Source organism: Syngnathus leptorhynchus, chromosome 18 (assembly GCF_054491065.1).
Source record: "Syngnathus leptorhynchus isolate UIUO chromosome 18, UIUO_Slep, whole genome shotgun sequence".
NCBI lineage: Eukaryota > Metazoa > Chordata > Actinopteri > Syngnathiformes > Syngnathidae > Syngnathus > Syngnathus leptorhynchus.
Genome location: NC_141212.1, coordinates 2,803,091 through 2,824,531, shown reverse-complemented (window position 1 = coordinate 2,824,531; position 21,441 = coordinate 2,803,091). Strand labels below are relative to the sequence as shown.

The window sequence follows — 21,441 nt, the reverse complement described above, 5'->3', positions numbered from 1 at the left end:
TACCCTCGGGAAATTCCACATTTATTACAACACCGCGCGCATGTAATTAAAGAAGAGATGCGGAAAGTGTTGTCAAAGCGGCAGGAGGGGAGAACGAGCTCACCGTTGGGGTACGGCGTCTCGCAGAGTGTGAGGAAGTCTACGATGGGGTAGTCCATTTCCAGGACGGCCGTGCTCTTGCCGTGCATGACCGTCAGGCACGGCCGCCGACCCGCCGTATCGTAGGACAGACCGCCGGATAGGATGATGAAGGGTTCCCTGGGGAAAACAAAACAAAAAAAAAGAAACAAAACATTTGAATTCACTTAGTTCTAAGGCAAGTTCAAATTGAACCCTGTTGCTAACCAAAACATCAGCATGGGAGTCAGTCTTGGCTAAATGTAATGGTACTTTTACTTTGTTTTTATTCGTCATTCTATTTTACAATACAAAAAATAATAAATGGATAATTATTTCAACCCAAAATTCGGTGCTGACCCAATTCTGGTGGTTTTGTACTCCACTTTGAGAATGGGTTTACAAGGCTCTGGCTTCTTTCCATCCTTGGGCTGTTTTCCTGCAATCAAACACAAAACACAAAACTGAACTCCTGTCTGCTTTTTTTTTTACTGAGAAAAAACATAGTTGAAGAAACATTAATTACCAATGTGATTAAAATAATAACAATAATAATAATAAAGAGGCATGTTTCCTTACTAGTTCTTCAGTGAGGGACAATTAAAGAATGCATAAGCCTGGCTTAAACCGTCAAAGGAATTTGCATAATTGCATTCGAGATACCAAAGTAATTATACAAGCAGCGTCATTTGAGAAACATAAAAAAAAAAATCACAGGGCTAAAATCCTTTCCGCAACACACCGAGCGTCGGCTTCTCGCAGGACCTTGAACGTGTCAAAAGTGCTCTGAGGGCTGAAAAGCAGGTGCGACGTGGGATGTGGCAGGATGAAAACAAATGGAGCAGCAACACTAATGTGTGCAAGTGAAGATAAAAATGAAAAAAAAAAAAAAGCACAATTCAAGTGACAATAATCCCTTTCAGTCGTTGGAGGGATGACAAATATTGGCTCAGATGAGTTACGGACAAAAGTATTGAGACACGATTCAATAATGAATCAATTGAGGGGTTTGGACTCCTTTGGTCGCCCATTAAAGTGACAAGAAAAGAGTCAGAATCAAAAGAAAATGAGTCAAAAGAATCAGAAGAAGAAGAGTCAAGAGTCAGAAGACGAGTACACAAAAGTAGAGTCAGCCGAAGAGTCAAAAGACGAGTCAGAATTAGTTTGGTGACTCTTCCGGTGCTTACCGTGTGGGGTGATTGTCTGGATGGGCTTGCCCTGACCTCTCACGTTCCATATGGTCAGAGTCCCGTCTGAGTGACTGCACACGAACTGCTTGCCCTCGTGATGCCAGGCAACTGAGTGGATCGCCTAGGAAACAACAGACGATGGGGGGGGGGTTGGAGGGTTCAGTCGGACATCATGACACAAAGGTTGTCTTTCGAGCGTATTACTTGAGGAGAGGAGTTGGAATCGGCCCATTTTATTTTGAGTTCCACCATGAAGTAATTACTATTTGCACGCCAGTTAGTTAAAATGTTAATTAAAAACATGCTCCGGACAGTTCATAAAAGGTTTTATGACGGTGACATTTAAGAGGTCGGGATTGAATAAATGAACGAATCCGCTTTGCATTATTTCCTCCGGGAACACGCCTTTTTTTTGGGGGGGGGGGGGGGAATCAGATCGACTCAGAAGTCAACGAGCACGGCGGCTTTGATTTCGCAACGCATCGACTCTTTACAAGCGATCATTGCAAACGCGATCACAAAGGTCAGTAAAGGGCAACCTTCTTGTTTTTTGTTTTTTTCTCCATGGGAACAAAAAGGTTCTCCCCTTCGCACTTTCCCTCGCCCCCCATCAAGATCACTTCTCTCGGACGGGATGTCTGGAGGTTATCCCCCGGCACCTCAATGGAATGCGCTATCTATTTCCAAACTTTTCCATTTGTTCCCTACGCAAGGACGGCGAGGACAATGACGGCGTATCGCCGCGCCGCATCGTTGCGGCTCTGATTGCTCAATGACCTTTGCGTCTGTTGTTATTGTGGACGAGGCGGCAGAGCAAATTAACGAGGACGGCTCAAGCCACGCGCAATTACCGACAACATACAATCCGAGCTTTCGAGAGACTCGTTTGTGCTTCCCACCCCCCTCCAAAAAAAATGATATATGTTGATGATCCAGACACATTTGAAGTATTCGTAGCTGATGGCTCTCCTGAGACGTCTGCGGCTGTTTCCGTTATTAGCCGACCGATGATGATGATGATTCTTTATTTCGATGATGATGCCGATCGTTCCCTCTTTTTATAATTCTAATTAAACAATTTGAATTTTTTTTTATAAAGTCCTCTGAGTGTGATTTGGAATTAATGAAATACGATGATTAGATATTGTGAGCATTTGTGGGGTTTTTTTTTTGGGGCCCATTTTCTTGCTCCAAAATTGCTCTGAATTTATTATGAAAAATATGTATTTATTTAACAGACCTACTCTTCAGAGATGAAACGAAAGGCTTCTTATTTTTGTCCAATCATCACTTTCGCGGTTATTGAAGCGCTTATTTATTTTCCGAAAGCGAGCTGCTGTCGGAGTCAACCGTGGCTCCCGTTTATTTGTTCATGAATATGTAATTTCAATTCCAGCCGGCATTAAAAGATACCGGAAGGAAGGCGTCAAATAAAAGCCTTTGCCTACCTCATCATAAGTGTAGCGATAGTCGGCCTTCTTTGATTTGAGATCCCACAGGACCACGATCCCGGACTCGAATCCAATTATCAGCTGAGAGAGGAAACAGACGGGTCGAGATGACAGATAGAGAATGAAGACATTAAAAGATGCGGGGACACACACACGAGAAAAAAAAAAAAAAAAAAGCTTGACGAATTTGACATTCATGTGTCACCTAATAGAGGATCGAGTTTGTACAGTTAAATGTATGGCAAAAATCAATTTCCATTATTTCTCAAGGGGGGGGGGGAATTTAATGTCTTAGCAGCGTTTCAATCTCTTGGGTGCTAAGTGATATTTAATACCTTGCCCTCATCCATGGGGTTGTCACTGATGTGAACGACTGGTCCAGGGTGAGCCTTGGAGGACCTGAGAGACGCAAGCGGGGGAAAGAAGGAAGTCAGCGACAAACGTAATTGACTCGGGTCCCTTAACGCTCGACTGGGGTGGAGGTCGGAATCGGCAAAGGAAATGTGCTTTAAAGACATCCACGCTTGTGAAGATGTTACCCTTGGAATATGAATGCACTTTCTTTCCCCAAAAGTGATTTTTCTTTGGGCTTCAAATTTTTGTATCAACGTTTCAGAATGAGAACAAGCATCATTCAGCCGCATCTATATTTAGGACGATGCTTCCGGATGATTGGAGGCTTATTATTACTGAAGCTGTAGTGCTGCAGCTTTTTTTTTTTATGCTTCTTCTTGTCTCACTTCACCGCCTTCACACATGTGCTACACACACACACACACACACACACACACACACACACACACACACACACACACACACACTCACACAGCAATTAAGACACATCTTAACACCCACTTTGTGAAACATACACCCATAACAATCAATTAGCCTCTCGCTAGATTACAGATGTAACTTGTCTGCCTGTGCCATATGGTTTATTTTCTCTCGTTGAAAGACTTTCAACCCAACGTTAGCCTCATGGGGCTTTACGGATGAAAGAAGTTTACAGACCCAATGGCTTTGACCTGCAGGGTTCCCCAAGGGTCAATCCAGGGACCCCTGGTTTTCTGTTTAGCAAGTACAGTATCGGACTATATCGTAAATATCACAGCCTTTTCGAAAACGTGAGTTTGATGTAAAACAGTGTTACATCAAACACGTCCTCATCCAAGGTGACACGAGGCCACACACTGCACATGTCGCGAGCATGCCACAAACAAGCTGCTGTCGTGAGGGCTTTTGATGTCACCGGCCCGGCAGCAACACCAGATGTTTGCCACGTCAGCGTGTGGTTTTTTTTTTTTTTTTTCTTCCTTCCTAAAACTGAATAAAATTGGGCTTTTTAATCATACAACTGCCACAACTGGAGTTACCATATTAGAAACAACACCAAATGCTCATTCGTGGCCACAAAACATTCACGTGAACGAATATATCGATAAGTGTACGTATGAATTTGCAATTCGCCCATGAATGGCAATATTACATCACCTGTCTATGTAGCTGCAAATTTTCAAGTCACTCATAAAACTTCGAAACGGATCTTTTTGTCGGCGGACCTCCGAGCGCCGTCGTCCCGGCTGTAGCTCTGAGTACATTTTAATGTAATCGTAATGACGCATACATATTGAACACCACGGCCGCCATTAAAAAGCAATTTGTCAAAGGGAAGTCAAAGTTACGGCGCGTCCTCAAAGCCAGCGGCCCTTATCGGGCCTTTCTATCTCATCGTGCGCATCTATCTTCTACCACTCCTCCCCGTAACGGGAAAAGCTCTCTTATCACCGCAGGCGCTCTCCTCCGCTATCATTCCTCCCCTACCTTCTCCCAAAACCACACCCCTCCTCCCTCATCCCTTCCCGCTCCACTCTGGCCTCATCTCATCTCCCCCGCAGCTCAGACGTCTGCGTGTAGCGTACAGTGATCCTGGCGGACACCTGTTCCGAGCCTCCTCTGCAAGTCCCTGGCGGCGCTCACACACACACGCACGCACAGGAAAGGGTGGGGGGGGATGTGTGAAGCAAAACGCTCCGGTGAATAATTTAAGCTTCTACAGAAGGGAAATAAAATGGAGCCTGTCAAGCTGACAGATCCATTGAAGGCGCTATGGGAAACATTTGGCGGCCTTACCTAGGAAGAATTTTGATGATGTTTTTTTCTAAAATTCCATTTAAACAAATATAAGCTCTTGAAAATGTAAAGTGGTGATTACGCAGCAGCACTTAGTTGAGTCAATAGGCCGCGTGTTGCCACGACGGCAATATGAGTCCGGTTCCTATTGAGTTCAAGTATTGATCTGGACTCACTGATTACTTTGCCGGGATTTTGCACTGCTAAACCAGCAGTAATAAATGTTTTTTTTTTGCAGAGGATAAAGAATATATACCCGTGAGTATTGCTATATTTTTTGTCAACATGTGTTGCTGCACCATTTGTGTTGAGGCATCAGACCAGCACCACATAGATGCTAATCGTTAGCTTGTAATAGACGTAGCTAACACTCACAGTTCAATGGCTTTGTTCCACATGATGACGTAGCCTGAGAGCATGAAGGACTCCACGTTGACGATGTGGATGTTCCCTCGTTCGGTGCCGATGTACAGCCACTTGCTCTGGAAAGGCAGGTGGCAGAAGGTTATCCTGCAAAAGTCAAAGCACAAAACCGGTTAGCAGACAGAAAACCCAAAGACGGACGATGGCGCTGGACACTATCGAAGACTCCCAGACTGGAGTTTAATAAGAGGCTACACATTTTCATCATTTTGCTCTTTCATCCATCTTCCTGTTCCACCTCCAGATCATCCCAAGAATAATAATGTGCAACCTTGCTCACCTGGCTGCTTAAATATTTGATGGTTTTGCCCAAGGAGTTGAATTTAGGTTTGTTTGCTTGCGACGCATTCCACTGTGAAAGATTTTGTGACGTGCAAAAAACAAAAACAAAAATTCCCCCAAATGAGAGTTATCCGTGTGTGCCGACCCCTTATTATCTCCCATCATATCAGCGACGTGGATGTCTGCTGCGAGGCCACGGGGGTGACTGGAGCATCCTAAGCCACCAAGAGTGACTCGGCAGGATTTCTTCCTTCCTCTCGCTCGCATCGCCAACAGCGCATCCCACAGACTGACTCAGCGCTGTCTGGCGGAGGCCCAGTCTGTCTCAGCTCCGCCTCCCTTCGCTTCTCGCCTCGTTTCGGTCATCCCGAATGAACGGATGCCCGGCGCCCCGAAGGGCTTTCCGCAACGCTGCGCTCGTTCGGCCCGTCCCACTCAAATTTGGATCGCTCGGCGGACAAAAAAGGAGGCTTCTGTCTGCGCTAAGTATGCGAATATGGATGTGATGTTAAAGCGTGGGCAACCTCACTCCAAATATTTTTTTTATTTTTTTGTGGATGGACGTGACATCTACTAATACATTATATTTCCTTAAACAACTACAATGGCCCTAATTAATTTCTGGAATTTAAATTCCTTAGCCTGAATAATAAAAATAAAAAAAAAAGATGACAACTGAACTATTGCAGCCTCCCCGGAAGCGAGACATCTCTCGCCAAGCGCAAACGTGTCTCGGGGGGTTGCGGCGACGCTTACGAAATGTCAGAGTCAGTCAAGCGCCTCCGTAAGGACGCGAGCCGCCCCGTTTAAGTCGCTGGCGGCCACCTGTCCGTCATGTCAGCCTTGCGTCAGATCACCGCTTTTGACACTTAAGCCGTCCTGCGACTTTTAAGAAGAACGACCGCTACGGCGTGATTTGATCGCTTCCGATGGGTGACCGCGGTGTCGGTGATGGGAGGAGACACTTTGTCGGACTTCCTCGAGGTGTTCGATCGTATTGGCGATGTGATTTGGGAAAAAATGCTGAGTCATCGTATGTAGCATATTTACTGGGTAGAAATGAGGTCCTTATGCACGCTACGACCCTCCTCAGCCTTATCAGTCGAACTCAATCACCTTAAAGATAAGCCGTGGGTATTAATGCCATCGATTGGCCGCCCGTCACTGCTTAGCGATGAGCCACTGGGACTGCAGGTTACCTTTTTTTTTTTTTCCTCCCCACTCACCTCTCTTTGCTGAATTTGAGCGAGTGCAGGATCGCCGGTCTCTTCTGCCTCAGGTTCCACAGGTGCACTGTGTCGTCAGCCAGGGCGCTCACTAGCGCCCCCTGTGGAGATAAAAAATAGTATTGTGATGACGCCCGCGGATGGAAAGAGTCAGAAAACGTCTTCTGCGCAGGGATGAGTCAGCTGGCCATGATGTATATAAAGGTACGTGTGTAGGAGGCACTCAAAATCATTTCCATCTCTCTGAGGGACTCGGTTGGGCTGCTGAGTCACATTCAAGCCTGAGTCTCAGTATCGGCGCCGACTTTTTCTACAAGCTGAATTTTTACGTCATCTTTGCTGAAAACATATTACAGACAAATCAGCGAAACAGACTTAAGAAGCTCCGATGGACTCTAGCGTTAGCTCCGATGTCTCTAATAAGTGCAACGTGTTTTGAATTAAGCTAATACTGACGGCTTAACGTGTTTTGGTGATAAGCTAAAGTTTGTCGCTCAGAAACCTTGTGCGTGGCCTGGAGCGCCGAAATGGAAAAAGTGTGATGAAATGATGTCTCGGCTGGAATAATTACATTCTGGACGCAAGTCTGCTTAAACATTTTCAAATGTACGGCACACAGTGACGGCTGGAGAAATACAGATTTACTTTCTGGTGATAAATCTGTCGAAGAACACTTAGGATGTGTTGATGAAATACTGCTTCTAGTTTTTATAGCTTTCAAACTAGCATAAATCAAATGACTTTTTCCACTTGCTTTTGTCGACGGCTATTCTGTATTGCGAAATTGAGCCAATGACAGATTCCGGACTTAAACCCTATAGAGAATCCTGATTCATCGAAGCATTTGCTGCAAAACATTTCAGTGTGCCGTTCCTTCTGTTGTGGCCAACAGGAGGCACTCTAATACTGTTGAGGAGAAAGAATATATGCCTGAGATGTCCCACCATTTGTGTTGAAATATCTGCTGCTAAAAGGTCAGTAAGGTCACGACACCAATGCTAACTGTTAGCATGTGAATGGCGTTTCCCTTTAAATGCTAGCTATTACACAGGCAATTAGTGTATGTCGTGTCGCTAGCCACGATGTCCGCTAACCAGAAGCTGAGCAGCACTGTGGGGCCGTTTCATTTCTTCTTATCTACACTACATGAGTTTATACCTCTAAAAATGCGAATACTAACACCTGTACCTTTACAACAGTACGCTCCGGAGTAATAAAACAGTTTGTTCCCTACCTCGTTGATGAGAAACTGCAGCTGGATGACGGCCGCCCCACTCTCGTGTTGGCAGTAACACTCCACGCCGGGGCGACCGAACCTGGAGGATTTACGGTCAAGGAAATTGTTGCAATACATTAGGCAAAAAGTGTCTTTTTCACGGTGTGTGTGTGTGTTTGAGCGGTTTAGTATGCACCGCAGCGGCGCATCTGTTCAAAAGATGGCAGCCGTAGGACAGGAGTCTCGGCATTTGAAGGTCATCTGCGCTGTGTTACTCCTGATGGGAAGATTTGTCTCTGCATTACGTATTTAAAAAAATAATAATAAAAAAAATACACAATCACTGCTGGCACACACATTTTCCTAAAATGCTTCAATGAACACGTTTGTTCTACTAAAGACAGAGGTTAGCGGTAATGAAATAAACACAATCAACCGAGTGGAAGTGAACATTTGAGCTGAGGGAAAAATCATAGCCGCAAAAAAAAAAACAAAAAAAAAAGATGCACGCGGGGAGGATAATTAGAAGCTCTTTGTAGGTGCAAGGGTGAGCTGGGTGATTATATTCATTCATTCATTCCCGGACTCGGTAAAGGGAGGCCATTTGTCATAGCAGCCGGCGAATGACAGCGATGCTCATCATAACGTGTATGTGTGTGTGCGCTTTAACTACACACACCAAAAAACTGGCTCGCATATGGATTGTAATGCGCTACATTAACTATATAGACCACCGCTGCAGCCGCTTATTAATATTTAAAGCATCGCCAACACTGCTGCTCACGGCGTTCACTGGACATCTTATTAGGTACACCTCCACCAAGTAATACAGTACAAAGGGATATAAAAAATGAACTGGGCTTGACCAATGGTATTGTTGATCAAATTTAACGAACCACAAAAAAAAAGGCATGTTTAAGTCCAAAATATAAAAATGACTTTTTTTCTTTTTTGCACGGGGAAAGAAAGCCACGTCATTTGTGCAGATACGTGCTCGTCAGTGGACGATATTCAGGAAAATGTGGGACAAGAGTTACGGCTTTAATTAACATTTGAAAAAGGGCCAAAAGAGCACCCAAAAGTCTAATCAGCTTTTTGCTCTCTCGTCGAGCCAGACTTTTGCTTTCAGGCTACAGACATGTGTCACTTATTAAGTAGTCGTGTCCAGAACGATTCCTGGCGGAGGTGTATTAGGCCCCAACTTCTTCAACCGATTTCTTTAATCAAGTCAACTTTTGGTGTCGAGCAATTCATCCTCTTAACCTTTTTTTTTTTTTTTTTTGCTGACAAATGACGAACCTCGAAGATGTAATTAGCACTGTAAATCACTCGGCAAATGCCAAATGCTTTTTTGTTTAATCGGCGATAGCGTAGGTTGACTCGCGGAGCGGATTAAACCGAGACCTTTTCAAATAAGACAAACCGATTTGGAGAATATACACACAATCAAACTGGAGTTTTGACCATGAATAAAAATAACAAAATGAAGATTTAAAAATAGAAAGCAGCCCCGCCGTGCCCACCCCCCCGTGGATATCAAAGTGAAACAACGGCAGATAAAGAATGCATGTCAGCTGCGGGCTAAAAATAAAACCCGAGCGAGATGACACGCCAAGCAATTCTTAAAGCGTTAGCAAGCGCTTCTCGGCACATCGGCGCGGGACGAGACCGGCTGCATGTGTCACACTTGCTGACAGGAGCGTTTTCTCATCTCTCTCGATCGTGTCGCTTCGGGAGGCCTTGTCGCGACGCTTCACGGTGGACAAGTAGACGGACAAAACAAACCGACAACAGGGGGGGGGGGAAAGTGGGTCATCTTCACGTCTTATCACGTGAATTCATTTTTTTGTTGTTGTTGACTGTTAAGTACGTCTCGTGCAATATTTCATGCTGAAAGTTGAGAATGCTGCTAGTTGAGCGTTAGCCAAGCTTGTCGCTTAGCAACAGCGGGAACAATGACTACAGCGGGATACTAGTTGGCAAGCTAACAATGCTCAGCGGGGACAATCTGGCTGCGAGTTGTACAGACTGACTCGTTCTTGAAGGGGCCGTGCGACCTGTTCACGTGACTCGGTCCGACCCCTCCCCGAAAAGCATTGTTCGGCAAAGCCATCAATAAAAGGCGGGTGAAGAGAGCAGCGTCGTCTGAGGCGCCCTCATGAATATCGGCGTCGCACGTGCCGAAGAAGACGGTTGTTGTCATGGACGTATGCAAATGAAGCGAAAGGCAGCCACGGAACAAACCAAAAAAAATAAATCAGATTTATTTGTTCGGCGCGGGCCTCGTATAAATAATTTCCCCAGGCGTGTTTGATTCATCATGCAGACAAACAATTTCAACGTCTTCTGTACTCGAATAACGTGGCTTACTCGAGCGGGGCCTTAATTTGAGACATTTTCCCCAAATCGCAAATCGTTAGTTATTAATGAATGCTCACCCAGCTTTTTATTTGATTTATATTTCAAGGTTTTGTCAAGGAAAACGGGTGAAAGGGCAATTCATGGATGCTTAGGGGCTTTCATTTATTATGAAACATTGAGTACAAATGAGTTTCCCCACAGTACGACTCACATTTGCCCTTAACGATGATGTGAATCACTGGCTGCTCTTTCTCATGAATAGTCATCAAATATTACGCAAGACGATATTCAAGTCGCTCTCAGTGACCTGTAAAGATCAACAAGGAAAACATTGGGTGGTGCTCGACCTACGGCTTTTATCGTGAAATATTTTCATGGGCGGAAGCTAGCGAATGTTGAAGCGATGACCTGGAAAGTGATGGATGGAATGGAAAAAGAAGAGAGTGAAACCGTTTTGGAAATTCACAGACTGAAGGGAGGTCATGAAGGAAAACAAAGGAAAAGGTCGAGTCAGCAAATCAGCTCGTGGCTTGCACCAAAACGATGACGTGTGAAAATGTGTCGGGAGAGGTGAAAACGAAACGAGAGGACGGACGAGCGGGAAAGTAGAAATTAAAACTGCGAGCGAGGAGTGTTTTATGGCTCGTTCAATTTCTCCGGATGTTCTCCGCCCCCTCGGTTCAAATTTGGTGGCAATGAGCAATTTTGGTGGAACAGCTCAGCGAAACCAAAACCATATCCCCATTTTCAAAATCCTATAATTTCTCGCTGCCTACATATCTCGTCAGACAGAAAACAAAATGGGAGCATAATTGACAGGACGATGACTTGACTGCAAACGAAAGTGAAGTCGGGAATAAGTTTGCCACGGGAGTTCCTTGTGTCTATGAATAATTAAAGCGGGGACCGGGAGCCAACGCGTGCATTTAGATGGCTTTATGTATTACCCTCTCAAAATGCCAGGCGGCGGGAATATTTGATGGAGAATGGATCATCGTGCCAAATTAACCTTTAACATAGTCGCTCTGTGAGATCACGAGTCGATCCGCGGGGGACCGGAATGAATCCGCTGACAGACCGTTTCAAACCGCGCCGCCGCTTTGACCAGAAGAAAATGGAAAACCGCCACAAAAATCACAAGTTAGTATTAACATCCAGTAAGCGTAACTTTTTACAAGTATCCCAATATCGATGCTAATTTACATTAGCCTGTCAATGGCATCTAACATTCTATGGTAGCATTAAGCTAGCACATTTTGGCTAGCTTTACGTGTCAAATTCTGTCCCAGACAAACTGAAACAAGCACGCTTGGCCTCTACGCGAAAACTATGCAAACTAAAAGAGTGCCAAAAGAAGAATCCTTCAAAATGATTTCATAGGTTTAACGGTGTTCAGGATAGGTGGGAGGGGTCAAACATGTTCAACAAGGATTTTGAGGACTGCCGTTTCTGTAAACAAACAAAAACCATAACGTCTATTTGTCATCAGATTTCATCAGCGCTCCGAATTCCACGCGTGTCCCCATAGCCTCTGGCAATGCTATCAAACAAATCTTTGCAGCTTAGCCACGCTTGGCCGCCACCAGAAAGATTGTCAGTAAAAAAAAAAAGCCCGTGATCCTCTTTCAAGGACATGTAGCTGTAAGGTGCCAATCAGCTCTAACACTTGACTGACAGCAGACGGACGGCTTAAGGACGGGGTTCTGTGTCACCTTTGTCACAAACACTGCTCGTATTGTGCAATAGCCTGCCAAAGGTGGTTGTAGTAGAGTTAGTCGTCGAGTTACCTTTCCGCTGTAGGAACGGAACTCATAAACCGAAGATGTATTTTGATTAGTAGCATTAGCCTGACTTACGACCTGTGAAACGTTTTTTTTTAATGGCGCGTAGTCATTGATGCACAAGTCATTCAGAGCTTGGGGAACCTCCAAATGATGACAGTTTGGTTAAGACGAGAAAAGAGATTGTATTTTATGCGGAACGGAGAGACAAAAGCGCTGAAACGTCACACGCGGCTTGTAATGGGGGAAGGGTGATGCTACAAAGGCGGTTACATAAGTCCAAAGGATTGACTTGTGTCTTTACGAATCATGCGGAGAGCGTGCAGGCTGGGAAATGCCCTGGCCTTGAGATGTTAGTTATTATTTTTAATATTACAAATTGGAATGTTCGAAAAAAAAATGACCCATTCCTGATTTCTAACTGGATATAGCTAGCTAGCTAACTCGATTGCTACCTCTCTGGCTAGCTAGCCAGAGAGATGAATTCTAATATATACTGGACGTCTCTTCTCTTTTATGAAATATATTCATTTGCAAGGTTTGTGGCACGATTCTGCATATAATCAGAGTACTTTAACATTTTTTCAGAGTCGGCCAACAGGCGTCAAATTCATTTTGAAGAAACGCCACGGAAGCATTAACGCGGAGACCTCTGGGGAATCGCCGTCCCACCGGTCTTATTCTAAAATTATTTCGGGGAGTTGTGTCAGAGGCAAAGAGGTGTCGCGTCGCATCAGCGTCCAATCATGGCCGGGCAAACAAAAAGCCACGTCCAAACGCAAATAGAAACAGACACTCGATTGCGCGCAATATGCTGACGCCGATGCAAAGCTTTCGCTGCATACTGCCATTTGCTCTACCTGGATACTCCCAAAGGCACCTACAGTAAATGTACACGCACATACACACAAATACACACTCAACACAGCTTGCTACAATGGCTTGAGCCATTAAAAATTCATGCCACTGCAGCAACAGTGTCTAAAAATGAGCATTGGGACCAGCTGCTGATGAGCGTGCAGAGAGCTGTGGACGCAGCATGATACGGAGGACGGGAAGTGTCTCCGCAATGTCAATTTATGAGCCAGAGCGTGGAAAATCATTTGGTCGCCCCGTGTAAGAGCACGGCGTTACAGCGTGTCTCGACCGGCCCCGCGCAAAAGGGGGTTACGCCGACGGTGTCGCCGATGCGTTGTTTACGCTCGTCCGTTTTATCGGCAATCCAATCGACGCAACCGGCGATTCGATGCGAAAGCATCGCCGGCCGACGGACAGCCAGAGAAATCAGGCCGATAGAAGCCAATCAAGGCTTAATGGGGGTCCGGTGGCGCGGCTAGCCCGAGACCTCTCGGGTCGCCGCGCTCATCATTCACATCCACTTGTGTCGGCGAGATAGCGAGGAATTGTGGCTTATCAAACAAATGAGCTGCTTCGCAGGCCAAATCAAAGCCGCTAGGTTATCCCTCCCCCTCTTCTTATGAGTCACACCAGTCCGATTGGCGGCGTCGGCCCCCGGACGCGGCTTCGATTCCAAATGGCCTCACTTCCAAATTCCGCAAGCCCCGCCCCCCCACATCACACTGAGTCACACGGCGAATACGGCCGCGATCGCTTCTGGCGGCTTTCCATCTACAGCCGCTTCTTCCTCGCCTTGTGTGATTTCTTTCCCTCCTCTTCATATTTCTCCTTCCTTTTTGCTGGCCGCAACACTTTGGAAACAAATGTAAATAAAACTCTCTTGTGACAAACACGACGCGCCGGTATTGTCCGCTTTGAACCTTTAGCCCACTCGTCCCCCCCCGGTCCCTCCTGACCTCCTTCGCGTCACGTCCGCGCTCGGATCGGACAGAAAAGCCCCCCGGCTGGTCTTGTTCTGGACACGCTCGTGCATATATCACACAAACGTACGTAAATACCAACAGGCTGCAGTAAGGGGAGGAGCTGTGTTTATGTCAGCCATGTGGCATGGCATTAAAGGCTGAGTCATGCCGTCATGGGACACGAGTGTCTTCCCTACGGCGGTCTTGGCATGACGGCAGATTTGAGGGCAGCCAGCGGAGTGCGTGTTTGTGTGTGAAGGGTTTTAACCAGCAGGGATGAAGCCGCACGTCAAGACTAGCACGGCTCTGTTTGACAGGCGCCGTTAAGTGCCAAATCAGGGGGAGAATCACAGCCTCCACGGCGGCAAGCCGGCAAAAGGCCACTCGGACGCATTCAAGTAAAGTTCAGAACAAAATGCCATCCGGTCAGGCTGCCATTCGCCAGGAGTATTTACGCCCACAATGTTAGCTGCGGGTTAAAAACAAAACAAAAACAATGGATAATAGCAAGCTAATTTTCACAAGCTAGCATAACAACACCGTTGCACGGTAATCTGTTTCATAAAAACAATGTATAATAGCGAGATCATTTTTTACAAGCTAGCCTAACAACGCCGTTGCACTGTAATCTGTTTGATAGAAATGATTATAAAAAAAAATCTAAATGTAAGTAGCAATAACGAAGATGTTTCTGTGCCGTCATAAGATAAACATTTGACATCATTCGCTTAGGTAGCGCACACGCATAAACACTAATAGAAATAGAATCCTTGTCTTTACTAGAGGCTATTTGGTAAAGTTAAAAAGAGTACAAAAAATAAATAAATAAAAAAGTCAAATATCAAGCGATAGTGTGTGCTCCACGGAATGCCCGAGAGCAACATTATCCACATGGGCAGGCCGGCTGTCCAGACTTGTTAGCGACTGCAGACGCAGACGCTAATATTCTCCAGCTGGAGTTGTTTAGAGGAACACGAGGAAAAGTAATAGCAAGCCCTGAGCAAAAGAAGGTAAGTGCATGTTGGCGGGAGGTTCCACGGAAAGGAACTGAAGCACAGAAGCGGAACACTCTAGTCGGGAGTTTCTGTAATTTGGATGGCTGCAGAAAATAGATTTACCTAGACGGATGCGACAACAACATAATAAAAGAAAAATATTGTTTAAAAAAAATAATAATACTGATGAGCAAAGAATGGCTCATTTCTACCTTAATGACGCAGGCTAACGAGGCCCGTCGCTAATTAGCTGTGTCGTTTTAATGAATGCCGAGACAATTAGTGGATGGATTGATAAGTCAATCGACAGAATGAGAAGACGTTTTGATGAATTGTGAAAGATGACTCCTGTGCCGCGCGTTATGTTGCAGCTTAATTGGCTTTTTCTTGTGGGGTTTTTTTTTGTACTGCCTAAAATGTTCGCCGGGCGGGTTCGGTTTTATGTTTGTGCTTGGAACACAATGAGGATTTTCATCACATTCTAATGTGAAAGCGTGGCAAGCCGGTTGGCTAATTGAATCTATTGCTTCCATTTTTTCCAATTAAAGTTAACTTTGAATCAGGCTCTCACCTGAAAGACTTGGCTAAAAAGATAACGACAACATTTTACGGTGCCTTTTCCAATTTCCCCCTCGGGTCATTATTTCTGTAAGCACACCAAAAGCCTCCCTGGGAATTGTCTTTCCAAACGTGAGGCTCGGATGTCGCCGCTGTCTTTGTGCGTAGCCCAAGTAATTAAAGGTTGCATTTTTTATCGATTCAGCGCGGTGAAGTTCTGTGTCGCTGTCGTGTATGATTAGCCTGACGCTGAATTGAAGAGCCGGCGTAACGTGATGCCTTTATCACAGGTCGGACAAGAAGGCTATCGACGTACGCTACGTTGTGGCTAGCAAGGGTTTCTATGTTATTAGAAACATTGACCTATATTCCATTTTTTGTTGTTGGTCCAATCAGATTCCAGCTTCATCGTGTTGCCATGTCCATCTAATCTGCCTTTGAAATCAATGTGTATAATAGTGGTGGGGTCTTTCAAAAATAGAACAAAAGTGACATATTTGTTAAAACTTTGAAGTTGTACAGGCTTTGAGTGGGATTTCAAAGAGATACCACACATTGTGAATCCCACATAGACGGACGGACGCACGCTCACTTTGGGAAGTTGACAGTGAAGAAGCGGCGAGAGTACAGGAGGATATCGAGCGCGAGTCGTAATCGATAGGCAAGGTAGCGGGGCCGCACAGGCGGACTGATCGACACTGCAGCAGAAGCAGAAGCGCCGCTCGTAAATCCTCAATTGAACCTTTTCGTCCTTTTGTTTCAAAAGAGAGGACAAAGTTGGATTGTATTTCATTTCAATTTATTTCAAATTGAAAGGCTGCCTGTCCAACAACTTCATCGATAACCTTGCATGGGGGGGTCAATCGAGATTTTTGAAATCGGTCACTCGTGAGCGGAGAAAGGCGCATGGCATCCCGAATCACGATGACTCATTTGAAGAGCGACGGCCCAGCAAGCGCGTGTGCAAACGCTGCCTCGGATTAAGGCTAATACTCCCCCAAATCTTTCCATTAAGGGCCCGGTAAGTACATTTCAAAAGTCATATGTCTCGGTTAAGCGTGTACACGACCGGGGGGCCCGTCGTGGATGCGAATCCGAACGGATCCCGCACAGCGCCATCCTATTTGGCTCGCTTGTCCGACCGAGCGAAAAGGACTTTAGCGGACGAGCCTGTCGGCAAATGCCGCGAAAGAAACGGCGGCTAAATTGTCGCGGCACTGTAGCGGGACGATTTGTTTTCCATTTGCGAGAAGCGGTGGAATGGAGGTGGCGCTTCGGAAAAGCATGAAAGATGCTTTGATTAAGTCACGGCTAAAACAATGCTTTCCTTTTTTGTCTGCTAGCTTAATGCTAAATATCCATTCACATACACACAGAAAATTCTTGTCTATTCACATCCATTTTTTTTTTAAAAAATCCATCAATCCAGTCACACACGGATAATGTAAACATCTGCCCGTCCATTCATAACGTCTGCGTGAATCCCCCATTAAGTTTCAATCGTCACTTTAGCGGATGGATGGATGCGCAATGTAGCACATACTTTATAGCTGTTTTAGAGAAACAATCTTTCAAGGGCATCGGTGACAAATTGAACGAGTCAATGCCAATATAAATATCCAAAACGCACGACGACACTAAGGAAAGGGAATTTCAACACGTTATGAAAACAACTGGGAATTGCGAGTAGCCCCCGATGGCCTGAGAGCTCGACCGCACGTCGATCAATAACAATTCTATTGGTCAAGCCGGCCATGGGCTTGAATTTACTGATTTCGAAAGCGCCGGGCAGATTACAATGGCGTGGCAACACACAGAAGTTAAAATTTGATTGGGCCCCCACCGAAAAAAAAAAACCTTCGCCTACCTCCCCCCCCCCATCGCAACACGAAGTCTCCATTACGTCTCCATTTGTGCGCACTGCGCCGCTATCGCTGCCATCAAACAAAAGAGACGCACGACTCCTACTTGACCTTGACTCCGATAAGACTTTTTTTTTTTGGGGTTGTTTTTGTCTGAGCCAGCGATCAGTCAAATCCATCCCTCAGTTCCATTTCAAAGGCGCCGGTTCTCCGCCTGGCGGGAAGCTCACTTCCTGTTTAATTTTCCCCAGTCAGGTAGCCCAATAAAAACACCGTGGCCGAGCCGTCAGCTCTCGCTAATGATCTGGCGCGGGTTGCCGGACAGGCAAAGGAACACACGGAGGACCTGTAAAAGCGACTTGACAGCGGCGAGCTCCCCGGTGTCCTCTGAAGTCGTACGACTCCCCGCGGCGGCGTTTGTTTGCAAGCTGTTGTCGCCGTTTGCTAGCACGCTCTGCTCATATGTCACTTTTGCTAACTTTTATGCCCCATTCACACGCCATATTCAAATATAAACACAGATACTGGTGACGTGACGCACGAGTGAACGTTCACTTACCCCGACGCCGGTTTTCCAGGGGGGGGTCGCTGAGATTTTAGGGGTGTCACGGAAGGAACAAGTGCTCAAAGGATACAATCTGAGCGCCCCGCTTTGAGTGCCGATGGCGAGGATCTTCTGCACGGGGTCGAACGCCATGGACGACGGCTGGTACGGGAAGCCATGACGGACGGTCTGCGCAGAGACGGGAGAGTTTCAATTAGCATTCGACAGCTGCCGTGTTACTTTGGGAAATGGTATCGCGCACCTGGTCGGGGTAAACAAACACAGCAGATGGATGTGGAAGTAGAAAAGCCAAAAGGCGGCGTTTGAATCAATCCCTTTCCACGACATCGTGCCCAATCTATGCTAATTTACATTAGCCCCGTGTACAGAGTTTCTCTTTGCACGTTAGCATTAAGCTAGAAGACTTTGAGATGAATGATTGCGAACGCAGCCAATGCACTTGACGTCAAAGTTATTTGGCTTGACTATTTCGGATGCTTTTATAATCACGGCTCTATTTTGAGATTCCGACGCTCTTGTTTTTTCCTCTCTGTCACCGCCTCCCACGTGAAGTCGTGATTAAGTCTAAAGATACCGGAAATCTGCAACAAATGCCAAGATGGTACCTGTTTTTTTGCTCCTCTGTAGGTGTGCAACTGTGGCTTTATGACATCAGTCATCTGGCAGTTTGTTTGCTCAGTGGCAGACGGCAAAGGATGTTACGTAAGAGGATCCCGGCGCAGCATGGACACCTGCCGTGCTCGCAAACGAGCCGTGGTGTGAATTGGGCACACCGGCCGCCACATTAGGTACGGCTACCTTCACAACTGAGTGAGAAGGGCTTTCGATTCACCGTGCTAGGAGACAAGATTCCGTTTGATTGTTGCCGTTTGGAGTGACGTGGAAATATAACACGTCAACACTGAGACTTCACACCACTGCATAATGCCACCATCCATGAATGAGTTAAGGGGAGCGAGAAAAAGGGCCGCGGCAGCCGAGCGGAGACTGCGGAGCGTGACTCCACGTTCGCCCGGCCCACACGGCGTAGTGTAAACATTAAACAAGCGCGCCTCCCGACTTCACGCCACAGGACACAGAGACCGAGCAACCACAGAGCGCGCGGGGCGCCTGCTGCATTATTAACCCCATCCACATGCTGTTATTGTGGATACTGTGGAGGGGAGGGGGGGCAAGGGGACCAAACCTTTCTATTTCTTCCATCTGATTCCGCTAACAGACCTCACTTCAAGATGCCATCAGTCCCCCCCCCGTCTCAGCCCCAAAACGGATCAATGACGTTGGGATAAAGTGCGGAAGGGGGGCCAACGTTCACCCGCACTGTTCCGACGCTATCCCATTCGCCACCATGCCGCTAATCCAACGCAAGCTGATTATGCAAGAGGGGATCAGCGTGTGGCCCATCCCCTCCGATATGACACTTGAGGCCCAAAACACGCCGGATGAAAACAAAGAGCCCCCGACGTAGTGTTTCAATGTAAATGAGCGGCGGTGAAGGGGCGGGACCTCAACGGGAACTTCAACTGGGTGTCTGAATCCTGAACCCCACATAGGGGTTTGCCCCCCCCCTCCCCCTGCTCCTTTCTTAAAAATACACAAATCCTCAAAGTAGCTGTGGTTCAAAACATCATTGTCATCCATTTGGAAATATCCCCCGCCCCCTCCCACTTGTGCTCCACGCTGACAACATCCACCCAGCGAGATGATCATGACATGGCAACCCACACCATCCATTTCTGCTTTTACCTTACAGAGCTGGAAATGCTCCGACTGGAGCTGCTCCTGGACCAGATGGTTCTCCTGCGGCCCCACTTGGACCGACGGGTTGGAGGAGGACGACGAGGGGGCGGAGGAGGACGAGGAGGACGCCTCTTTCAAGCCGTCCAACACCTTCCTGATGTTGAACTTCTTCATTTTTGTCACTGCGCAAAGGAAGGGAGCACACGTTGGGCATGAGTGCAAGTGGCAGGAGATGGGAGGGGGTGGGGGGGGGGGTGAGGAGGGAGAACGGCCACTTACATGCACACGTAGTCTCTCTCTCGCTCTGTCGCTCGCTCTTCCTCTCTCTCCACCCGGTAAATCTCACGTTTTAGTGCGCGTATTTCTGCAAGCTCTCCATCCTGGCAAGGCTCGAGCCACACGGTCTTCTTCGGGATCGATGCGGAAAGCAAAAGAGGAAAACGACAAGAGAAATAGGACGGGGAGGAGGGGGAAAAGGGAAGAAGCTGCTGAGATGCTGATGCGGCGGTCGCTCGGTGCGGCGATGTGCTCGGACCGTGGCCCCACTGCGTCTCTCCGTGGCTCGGCTCGTCCTCCTCCGCTTGCCCCCTCCCCTCCCGTCTCTCTCTCTCTCTCTCTCTCCCGCTCTCCCTCCCGTGCGCATGCGCAATACTTGGACGCAGAATCCACCGCCAGCCGCTTTGCCTACTGCTCCCACCCCAACCGACCCACTCTCTCCTTTTCTTCCTTAATCAATCCATCCTCATCCACTTTCAGTTTGTGCTCTACCGCTCCTGCTGAGTCCAACGATGTTATGGTGCGGTGGATTGGAACCGACCCCCCCCCCTACCCCTCCACCGCCCCATGTGTGAGTGGGGACGCAAGTACAAAGACTTCCCGACTATACTTGAACACCCTCGATTGAATTTGGTTTCTAAATGCTTGAAGATAATTGCTGAGAACTGAGAACTAGTACTCAGCACTCAACTGTGGCAAAAAGTTAAGACCGAATTTGGACGACGTTGTGATAACTGCAGGAGGTAGAAGAGCCAAGAGTCTACATCAAGTCAAGTCGAAGAACAAGTCCAGACAGGGTCGAGACATCATTTGCGTCACGAACCAAAAATCCACCATAAGCTGCGATTTCCATTCGAGAATACATTCGAGGCGGCGGAACAAAGAGGTCCTTTTGCGTGAGTACGATGTGAGGAAAAAGGGGAGGCCGATTGGCGGGTGAGTGTTACATCAGTGATTTAATTTAGCGCCATTGTGTCGCGGCCCGGCCATTCATCTTGCTACATTATGCGCGCGGCTCCGACTGCCCCCTTTGGATGCTTTGATAAGGCTCCCCGCGGAGGAGCCTCGCCGTCCGTCGCTCCTTCTTTGGTAAACAGCCAAAGTGCGGAGGAAAAAGGCGCGTCGCAGATTCGGGCTGGTCATGTTTGTTTGATTTCTGATTGGTATGCAAATATGGAACATGAGGTTCTATTATGCGTATGAGCAGGGGGCTGATCCAGTGCTAATTTCAGGGGCAGAGGTTAGCGACGGGTGCGTTAGCTCGCTTTGCTGGGGGCAAAAAAAACGATATAGAGGATACAAGCTAGCTAATTAAACATATTGAGGCGAAACGACCAATTGCCATCCATTCGCTGGCCTGAAAATGAAAGTTGGGCGAAAGAGGAACATTTACAAACGATGAAACAATTCCTCCTCGCTTTCCACCCACCACCGCTACATTGTGACCT

At 46.9% G+C, this 21,441-nt stretch overlaps 1 protein-coding gene across 6 annotated transcripts in view; it reads right to left on the bottom strand.

Moving 5' to 3' along the window:
* Positions 1–20,115, bottom strand: part of stxbp5a (syntaxin binding protein 5a (tomosyn)) — a 30,221-nt gene extending 10,106 nt beyond the window's left edge. For all 6 annotated transcript variants that reach the window (XR_015068869.1, XM_085937433.1, XM_085937437.1 and 3 more), the window contains exons 1-11: positions 19,997–20,115; positions 19,724–19,899; positions 18,048–18,145; positions 8,054–8,135; positions 6,820–6,920; positions 5,264–5,398; positions 3,094–3,157; positions 2,756–2,839; positions 1,305–1,428; positions 478–556; positions 104–258 (exon numbers count right to left, since the gene is read on the bottom strand). Coding sequence is in view for 5 of the 6 variants with exons in the window: in XM_085937433.1 (XP_085793559.1) it covers positions 104–258; positions 478–556; positions 1,305–1,428; positions 2,756–2,839; positions 3,094–3,157; positions 5,264–5,398; positions 6,820–6,920; positions 8,054–8,135; positions 18,048–18,145; positions 19,724–19,891 (1,090 nt within the window). In the remaining variant the exon portion in view is untranslated. The remainder of the gene's footprint in view (positions 1–103; positions 259–477; positions 557–1,304; positions 1,429–2,755; positions 2,840–3,093; positions 3,158–5,263; positions 5,399–6,819; positions 6,921–8,053; positions 8,136–18,047; positions 18,146–19,723; positions 19,900–19,996) is intronic.
* Positions 20,116–21,441: the final 1,326 nt, after the last annotated feature.